Below are 10,062 nucleotides of genomic sequence, written 5' to 3'. Positions count from 1 at the left end.
GATTTATTTTCAAGTTTTTTTGTTTTTATTTTGAGACAGAGTTTCGCTTTTGTCACCCAGGCTAGAATGCAGTGGCGCAATGCAACCTCCACCTCCCAGGTTCAAGCGATTCTCCTGCCTCAGCCTCCTGAGTAGCTGGACTTACAGGCGCCTGCCACCACACCTGGCTAATTTTTGTATTTTTAGGAGAGATGGGTTTTGCCATGTTGGCCAGGCTGGTCTCAAACTCCTGACCTCAAGTGATCTGCCTGCCTCGGCCTCCCAAAGTGCTGAGGTTACAGGTGTGAGCCACCATGCCCAGCCTATTTTCAAGTATTTTGTTCCTTTTGATGCTATTGTAAATGAGACTGTTTTCTTATTTTTATTTTTGGGCTGTTTATTGTTACTGTATAGAAACACAACTGATTTTTGGATGATTTTATATCTTGCAACTTTGCTCTGTGTGTATGTGTGGGTGTGTGTGTATGTGTGTGTGTGTGTGTGATCTTTAGGAGTTTGTACATGTAAGATCATGTCATTGTCAAACAGAGATGGTTTTATTTTTTCCTTTTAATTCTCTTGCCTAATTGTCTGGCTAGGACTTCCAGTATGTTGAATAGAAGTGTTTCGATCGAGCATCCTTGTCTTATTACTGCTCTTAGAGGAAAAGCTTTCAGCTTTCCACCACTGGGCGCGAAGTCAGCTGTGGGCTTTTCAAATATAGCCTTTATTATGTTGAGGTATTTTCCTCTTTTGCTACTGACCTTTTAGTCGAACCTCTTTGTATTTTTTTGTTGTTGTTTAGTAGTTACCCTGAGGATTACAATATGCATCCTTATTACAGTCTAGTTAGAATAAATATTCAATCACTTTACATTTTGCTCTTGACATCTGACTTTTCCCATTTCATAAATTACAAAGAACTTCACAACAGCTTAATTCCATTCAAACATTCTACCCCTTTCATTTAGGCTGTTGTTTTATGTCTTTTAATTCTTCGTAAGTCATCACTCGCAGCATAGTGTTATTCTTTTTACTTTAAGCAGTTATTTTTAAGGATATTTATAAAAGAAAAACATAGTCTTTTATATTTACTCACATATTGATCATTTATGAAATTTTTTCCCTTCCTGTGTATATTAATTTTCATCTTGTGTTATTTCCTTTCAAAGGACATTCTTTAGTTTTTTTGTGTGTGTACAAGCCTGTTGGTAACTAATTCTGTCATCTTTTGTTTATATAAAAATGTCCTTATGTCGTCTTAAATTTTAAATAATATTTTTCCAGATACAAGGAGGGTTGACATGGACCAACAAAAGGCCAGCAGGGCTGCAAAAGCTGGGATGAATTAATAGGACCAACAAGGGTGGATGTCGGCCGACATGGGCTGACTTGGGACCTCTCTCTCAAATTGCATTGATTCTACAGCTAGAAACGACCTTAAAGCTTTGTCACTTTTCAGAGGTGAAAACTGAAGCCCAGAAAGGCGATTTCTTCAGAATCACTCAATTGCATCATACCAGGATCCTGACTCTGGAATCACGTTTTTTTTGTTTTGTTTTGTTGTTGTTGTTGTTGTTGTTTGTTTTGTTTTGTTTTTTGTTTTTTTGTTTTTCTGAGACTCTTTCCCTTCCATCTCACCTGTCTCTTCATAAAGGGGAGGCACCAGGGTGCTGACTAATCTGGACAGCACATTCCTGAGAGCTCATGCATGTCCCTAGAGAGACTTGCAGCAGCTTTAGGACAAAGGTTCTTTCAACTTCTGGAGTAAATTTTTCATATTTTGCATTATCTAAGTGAAACCCCTGTGGACAATGACTTTACAGTATTGCCAACCCTTGAAAACAAGTCGCAATAGGCACTTATAAGCATTAGGTACTGATAACCACTCCCAAGTGAAGACATCCAGATCATAGACACATAGCTTTTGGATCACAAGACTTTGGGCACTTAATATTAACCACCTGTGTGACATATGGCTTTTACCTATTGCTTTTTAGCTTTCATTTCCAATCTTTTCTAGGTTAGACGGTTCAAGACCTGGAGTCTGGCTTTGAGCAACCCTAGGATTACCTTGGCTTGAATTCCATCCAGTATGTCTCTTTCTTCATATATTGGTATGTATATTAAAGATTCATATTGGCAATCATTTATTGATCCAAAGCTTTAGAGACATTGTCTAAACAAGGTGATAAAACAATGTGATCATAAACATTATCATAAAGCAATGATGCCCCCACCCCAGATATATCACAACAATCTTTGTGGAGCCTTGGGAGCCTCTGGGGACCTGTGGACACGCTAATCTGAAGCAAGTTACTTCTGAGTTGACACCCACAACAGCTCAATGAGGCACTCAGGGAGCCATATTTTGAGTGTACCCTTGTTAGTAGTGGAGAAAAGTGGAAGTCCCTCTTATATTCATCTTTAACATTTGGAGTGCTTAACCTCTCCCAAAGTGAGCTCAGAAGCCATCCCAAAGTCAATCACCTGGACTTGCACTGTGACTCCAGCTTCACAGTCCAGACAATCCCCAAGCCTCTCAGGAACTCACAGAGCACAGCTATCTGGGCCTCCTACCTCTGTGGGCCCTCACCCGGGGAAGAAGTTCTTCTTCTAGCACATGTGATGTTCAGTGTCTAGGACGCCCATCAACCCATCAGCATGCACCTGCCTTTTCCCCTCCCCTCCCCTCTCTTCTCCTTCCCTTCCCTTCCCTCTCCTCCCCTCCCCTCCCCTCCCCTTCTCTTCTCTCCCCTTCCCTTCCCTTCCTTTCCCTTTCCTTCTCTTCCCTTCTTCCCTTCCCTCCCTTTCCCTTCTTCCCATCTCTTCTCTTCCCTTCTTCTCTTTTCTTCCCTTCCCTCCCCTCCCTCCCCTTCCCTTCCCTTCTTCCCTTCTCTTCTTCCCTTCTTCCCTTCCTTTCCTTTCCCTTCCCTTCCGTTCCCTCCCTTCCCCTCCCCTCCCTTCCCCTCCCCTTTCCTTCCCTTCCCTTCTTTGCTTTTCTTCCCTTCTTCTCTTCCCTTCCCTTCTTGCCTTCTATTCTTTCCTTTCCTTCCCTTCCCCTTCCCCTTTCCCTTTCCCTTTCCTTTCCCTCCCTTCCCTTCCCTCCCCTCCCTTCCCCTCCCCTTTCCTTCTCTTCCCCCCTTTTCTTCCTTTCTTCTCTTCCCTTTCCTTCTTCCCTTTTCTTCCCTTCCCTTTCTTTTTCTTTCTGCCTTCCTTTGTTTCCTTTTCTCTTTCTTTCTTTCTTTCTTTCTCTTTTCTTTCTTTCTTTCTTTCTTCCTTCCTTCCTTCCCTCTTTCTTCTCTCTTTTCTTTTTTTCTGTTTATAGCAACAATACCACACAGCTCAAAGAAGAAAGAATAACATTGTTTTCAAAGTAACGACCATTTAGGATAAACTCCCCTTTTCCTTATTTTTTAATAAGAAAAAAAATTTAAATTTAATTATAAAAAGCATTACCTCTCATTGGAAAAAAGAATTCTGATCCTTGGCCAAGTCCCCTGAGATGGGAGTGGTAATTTGGCCAATGTGTTTCTCTTTTGCAGCATAATTTAAAAAGTGACATGGTTATCCTGTGTTTGGGCTTGACTCAAATACAACAGAAAAAGAGGAGAAAAGACACAAGCAGAGGGCAGAGGTGGAAGAGGGATTTTGGGTGACCGAGAGTGGCTGGTGTGGCTGTTGTCTATTTTCCTTCCCTGGAAAGTTTGCCTGGAGCCTGCAAGTTTCCTCAGGAGCCAAGCGATGTTATAATGCGAATAACGTCTAACATTTGTTCAACACTTGCTATGGACCATGCAGGTTTTATGTCTTTTTTTTTGAGGCAGGGCCTCACTCTGTTGCCCAGCCTGGAGTGCGGTGATACAATCATAGCTTACTGCAGATTTGAACGCCTCTGCTCACACAATCCTCCCACCTCAGCCTCCTGTGTAGCTGGGACCAAGCACATGCCACCATGCCCAGATAATTTTTTAATTTTTTATAGAGACGGGGTCTTGCTGTGTTGCCCAGGCTGGTCTCAAACTCCTGGCCTCAAGCAATCCTTCCACCTTGGCCTCCCAAAGTGGGGCACTGCACTCAGCCATGTTTTATAAGCCTTCACGTGAACTGTGTCGTTTAATTTTATGTAGCATGACAGAGCCACTCTAGGGAACCCCCGGACTCTGGGTCCTTTGTGCTAACTCTGTCTGCTCCCCAGCTCGCATCTGCCTCCCTGTCACTAAGCTCCTCCTATTTTCCGCTCCGCCTAGTCCTCCCTGTCCCAAAGCCTGCGTGGTAATTTCTAGCTCTGCTTTTCCATCTCGCGCTCTCGGTCTCCAGCCCTCTATTTCATTTCCATCCTCGTGGGGCAATGGTGCTTGAGACCATTCTGCCAGTAATGATTTCCCATCGTCCAACTCTGGAAGCTCCTCCTTGGCTCTAGGGCTCTTCTACAAACCACCTCCTCCTATGGGCACCAGCAGCGAAATCAGATTTGAAAAATAAAATAATAACACTGCGTATAAAAACATAAGTGGCCAAGACATAGACAAATAACTGTTTTTACGTGCTATGACTACAGAGACACAGCTGGGAAGTTTACAAATGGGCCCACCGAAATGTATTGTTTCCTGTTTATGCACTGAGTCCAGAGGTTTACGCTACTAAATTCTAAGTGAAAAAGAGTTTAAATGAGGCCATGATGTAGGATAACAGCAAATTAAAATCTTGCCCTTTTCCTTGGTTCCTCCCTTTGGTTAGCTCGACTGCAAAGTTAGCGTTGACTTTGTCATCTTCTAAAATTCCACCTCTGTGGGTGCTTGTATTTCTGGAACGTTCACCAAAAATAATAAGGTTGAACTCTCTACCCTGGTGTTAATTCTGGGTTGTTTGGAACCCAGTTTATCTGAAGGAGTCGGTCTCTGGACTTTCTAGTAAAGGGCGAGCATAGATTTGTGGAAAAGGGGGTGCTGTTCCTTTAAATTCTGAAAGTGAACTTGGCTCAGGAAGGCCAGCGGCTCAAGGTCCAGCCCCTGGAAGAGAGAATAGCTACAGATTCTCCATCCTCAGTCTTTGCAAGGCGACAGCTGTGCCAGCCGGGCTCTGGCAGGCTCCTGGCAGCATGGCAGTGAAGCTTGGGACCCTCCTGCTGGCCCTTGCCCTGGGCCTGGCCCAGCCGGCCTCTGCCCGCCGGAAGCTGCTGGTGTTTCTGCTGGATGGTTTTCGTTCAGACTACATCAGTGATGAGGCGCTGGAGTCGTTGCCTGGTTTCAAAGAGATTGTGAGCAGGGGAGTAAAAGTGGATTACTTGACTCCAGACTTCCCTAGTCTCTCGTATCCCAATTACTATACCCTAATGACCGGTGAGTACCATGTCCTCTTCTGGGCAGGGAGGGGAGGGCTGGCACCCAGCAGGGAACAGTGAGCTCCTGGCATTGGCGTCTTATTTAAATGCTCTGGATTCTCTAGTCCTTTGGGACATCAAAGGTAGATACAAAATCTGTGTTCTTGGCTGAGAAGACTTTTGTTTTCGCGGTGGTATTGTTTCCCAAAAGTTAGCCCAAGGACCTGTTTTGGATTCTCAGTGCGGAGGACAGAGAACTACAGCAGTAGATGATATTTGACCATATTAAAAGTGGTTGTTTGTTTTAGAAAGAGAAATTCTAATGAGTCTCGTATTTTCTAAGTTCAAGTTTGCAAAAGCAACAGGTGTCCGTGCATGCGTCCCAAGCTCCTTCTGTCCCTTTTCTCTGCTGTCATGTCATCCTGGCGTCCTGTGGGCTTGTTTCTCAGTGTGTTAGACTGTGAAAGTACCTGTGGGGTCCTCAGAGGGGAGTGGTGCTCCTGGATTTCTTGGGGAAGGGGGGATTTTTAGGTCATATCCTTCCCTGTTACTTAGCAATGCCACCTTCCCCTTCTTTTGCCTTTTTGGCCAAGTAAAATGATACGGAGAAGAAAAAGCTTGTGTAGTTCAGGTTCCCCTTTTGTGATTTGCAGCATCTACAAAAGATCAACCAACAAAAACTCCCCAAAACAAATAAAACCTCGGCTAACCCAGACTGCCTGGGCTTGGGATAGCTGATTCTCCTAAGGACGGCCTTCATCTGAAATTGCCAGGACCCCAAACATGACTGCACGAACCTGAGCCTCTATCCATGCAATAATAGAATGTTCAGCCCTGTCTCTGCTCACAGAGTTGGATTCCCAGTTTCTGGTTTGTTTTTCAGCTATAACCTTTGTAAAGGCAGCGAGAGGCTCTCAGAAAGAATTTAGCAAACTATCCAGGGAGGCTGTTAAGAATGCACTGTTATTGCTGGTTATGCGGGACTCAGCTATGTGCTCTGAGCACAGAGAAAGCTCTACTAATTATGTTAACAGAAAGAGAATGAGATCTCTGATATCTCACGGATCTCCACAGAACACTAAAGCCGAAAGAGTCTAAAACACACATTTATATCTCTGACTTTGTGCATAGATACTATATACACATGTACGTAAAAATGCCATAAACTGATGCCCCAAACTGAAGGGAAGAAATACTTTGGAGAAATAAAAATGAGGGCATGAGAGAGAGAAAAAAATTCAGACTGCACACAAGCAAGGAAGTTATGTATTTGTTTTTTATTTCCCCCAGCAGACAAAAAACAGTCTCTAAGATAAACAGAATTAACAAAAGTCTCTGGCCCTCCCCTGGCATGCGTCTCCCCTTGCAGGGAAGCGGTTTGCAGGCTGCCGGCTCACACATAGATGTGATTGTGTGCACAGCCGACTCCAGCTCTGTGCAGCAGCTTCACACACACAGCCCACCCCCACTCCAGCTGTCTTTCAGAGCCTTGCTGGGGGACCCAGTTCATAAACTGCCACGCCATGTGCAGCTTCTGCAATCTCAGTGGAAAATGAACAAAATCCATTTTAGAAAGGACTGAAGTAAGTAAAAGGACCAGTACAGACTCCACAGAGACACTAAGCCAATGACATGGCCTTTTGTTTGTCAGATCCACACTCCTGATATGGGCACAAGGAATAGTTTGCACACAGCCTCCGTCATGCTGAGACGCACCTTCTCTTCAGGCTGTGGGTGTTTTCCCTTGTGTTGTCCTGAGAGAAGAGCCCCTTCCGTTACGGGCGGCACAGGTCCCGTGAGTGCCTGACGAAGATCTCACCCTTGCTTTCAAACTGAGGCTGGCCCGAGGAAGCCACAGGTCTCCATATGTGTTATGTCTCTGATGGCCAAATGCATTCACTGATGTGGAAGTCTGCTTGGTCTATATGTTTCATAGAAGCTACCCTGCACAAGGGAGGTATCTAGCAAGGCTCGTGTTCTGTACAAATGTCCTTGGGTATGATTTGTCTTGTACCTACTGGGCAGACTTGCAGACTTGAAGCAGGATTCGCTGCTGGGAGATGCCAGGCCATGAAGCTGGTATCACCTCCACTGTCTTGGAACTGACTCAGAGTTAAATTTAGACTATTTTCCCCAATATCCATACTCATTTTTCCACCTGATGCTGAAAACGTCCTCTTTTATTCATATAAGGAAGGATATAGCCATTGGGAATTGTACCTAAACATATGGTTTGAGCATTTGAGCGTTTTATGAACCAACAAAATTGCTATGCTAGATCTTTTTGGAAGCAAAAGATATGCTGTTTTAGGGTTCCTCGGCATTCACAAGAGAGGCTAAGCTCTCACTTCATTACCCAAATTATTGCTCAGAAGACAGAAAGCCCTTGGTGTTCTTCCCTTTGCATAACGAGGAGTGATGAGTTGTTGGAAAGAATGCTGGCCCTCGAGCTGGGAGAACTTGCTTGGAGACTTCAGGCAAAATAAAATGAGATGAGCTGCCGGGGCTGCATCAGGCCGGGATTTCAGGTGCTGCTGGATGCAGACAGAGAACGAGGCAATGCACGGGGAGTTTTATTTTATTTCACTTCACTTTAAGTTCTGGGACACATGTGCAGAACATGCAGGTTTGTTACAGAGGCATACATGTGCCATGGTGGTTTGCTGCACCTGTCAACTTGTCATCTAGATTTTAAGCCCTGCATGCATTAGGTATTTGTCCTAATGCTCTCCCTCCCTGTGCCCCTGACCCTCCAACAGGCCACAGCGTGTGACGTTCCCCTCCCTGTGTCCGTGTGTTCTCATTGTTCAACTCCCATTTGTGAGTGAGAACATGCGGTGTTTGATTTTCTGTCCCTGTGTTAGTTTGCTGAGAATGATGGCTTCTAGCTTCATTCATGTCCCCACAAAGGACATGAACACATTCTTTTTTATGGCTGCATAGTATTCCATGGTGTATATGTGCCACATTTTCTTTGTCCAGTCTATCATTGATGGGCATTTGGGTTGGTTCCAAGTCTTTGCTATTTGCACAGGGAATTTTAAAGTTAGGGCTGGACCCTCCTAGGAGGCCTTTGTGTAGAAAGTATGCAAATAGCTGAAACTCCCTTGAGAGGGAGAATTTCACAGTGGATGGGGATGGGGAATCAACAGGCCTATTTGCGAGCAACCTTGAAACCGTCTAGCCCAGTTGCTGCCATGAAGCCACCATGGCTGATTATTTGTTTGCCTCAAAACATGTTTATATCAGCACAAACGCAACCAAAATGCCAATCATGATCATGAAGATGAATCAAACAATTGATTGCCAGGAACACGGAGTCTTAAAACAGGCCTTTCACCAGGGAGATTACATTCAAGTAGAGGAGGAAGAACACTCGCGAATGGGCACCCACTAATGTTCTAAAGTGTGTAGCAAGGTGTTGTGAGCCCAAATGTGTCCTCATCCTCCTGTCCCCCAGTTCAGGTTGGGTTTCCAGTACCTCAGACTGTAACCGCATTTGGAGATAAGGTCTTTAAAGGTGACCAAGTTAAAACAAGGCCATTAGAGTAGGGCCCTATTCCAATATGACGGTATAGGAAGGCGAAGAGACACAGGCACGCGCACGTGCAGAGAAAAGGCCATCTGAGGACACAGCAAGGCGGCCCTCGCAGGCGGTGGAGAGGGGCCCAGGAGACACCAACGCTGCTAACACCTCGCTCATGAACTGTGAACAGATAAATTGCTGTTGCTGGAGCCACTGCATCTGTGGTACTTTATAATGGCAGCCCAAGTGAATGAATACACAGAGAATAGGGACTAGGGCCCCAGCGTGCTGCAGAGGACCAGGGAGAGGAGGCGTTTCTTCCAGTTGGAGTAGCGTGAAAAGGCATTTTAAAGAGGAGAGATCTGAGCTGGAAGAAACAGCCACCGGCGTGGTGTGTGTCTTTACATCTTACTTCAGGCATAAGCTCTCTCTCTGAAGAGCGGTGTGTGGATCAACTTCATTCTAATGAAAACGCAACCAGTTTAAATGCCCTTGGAATGCTTTCTGTTTTAGTCTATCTTACCATGGATCTTTTCGTAAAGTTATTCTCTCTTTGGGGTAAATTCACATTTGACTGAAGTGGAGTTTAACATAAAGTCAAGGAAAGAAAGCAATGATTTGTTCAATCCAGGTCATGGGTAAGAGGGAAATGCTGCATCTGTTTTGAGGCAGCGTAACTTAGCATCATTTTGCTAAGGCTAATGGTAACATTTGTTTGCAATTCTCAAACACTTCTGGTTAAGCAGTTGGGGAAAAAGGGGCCTAGAAACGTTCTGAGTAGCGGGGAAGCCAGTCTAGAATTTTGTCTTTACTGCCAGTAACCTACCAAGAGATGAATAGATGCTGAAGTAAATTTGTTCCACAGTATATTATTATTATTTCAACATTTAGACACTAGTAAATAAAGTGCAGGGAAATTCAATGTTTTGTTTCAGGCACCAAAGAACGTCGTGGTTGAGCTAAGGTGGGGGAGCAGGCATCAGAGACCCCGTTCTCACACAGCAACTGGCCAGGGCCTAGGCCTGCATCTTAGAGTGGCCAGAAGGTTGTGCAAGTGACCTGAGACCCAAGGATAGAGATCTCCCCAAGACAGTCCAGGAAGCAGGGAAAGACTGAATCATCGTGCTCCTCTATGGAAATCGAGGCAACAACAGGGATGTTAACTACTCAGCCTTACTATTTGTGCCACGGTATTTTGTCTCGCACTCCTCGAAATTACCTGTGACACAAATTC

At 44.7% G+C, this 10,062-nt stretch overlaps 1 protein-coding gene across 1 annotated transcript in view; it reads left to right on the top strand.

Annotated features, from left to right (window-relative positions):
• Positions 1–4,810: 4,810 nt before the first annotated feature.
• Positions 4,811–10,062, top strand: part of ENPP6 (ectonucleotide pyrophosphatase/phosphodiesterase 6) — a 169,828-nt gene continuing 164,576 nt past the window's right edge. The window contains exon 1 of the mRNA XM_003271470.3: positions 4,811–5,321. Within this exon, the coding sequence (XP_003271518.1) occupies positions 5,081–5,321 (241 nt within the window). The 5' untranslated portion in view covers positions 4,811–5,080. The remainder of the gene's footprint in view (positions 5,322–10,062) is intronic.

Source organism: Nomascus leucogenys, chromosome 7b, assembly GCF_006542625.1.
Source record: "Nomascus leucogenys isolate Asia chromosome 7b, Asia_NLE_v1, whole genome shotgun sequence".
NCBI lineage: Eukaryota > Metazoa > Chordata > Mammalia > Primates > Hylobatidae > Nomascus > Nomascus leucogenys.
This window is presented reverse-complemented; position numbering and strand designations above follow the sequence as displayed.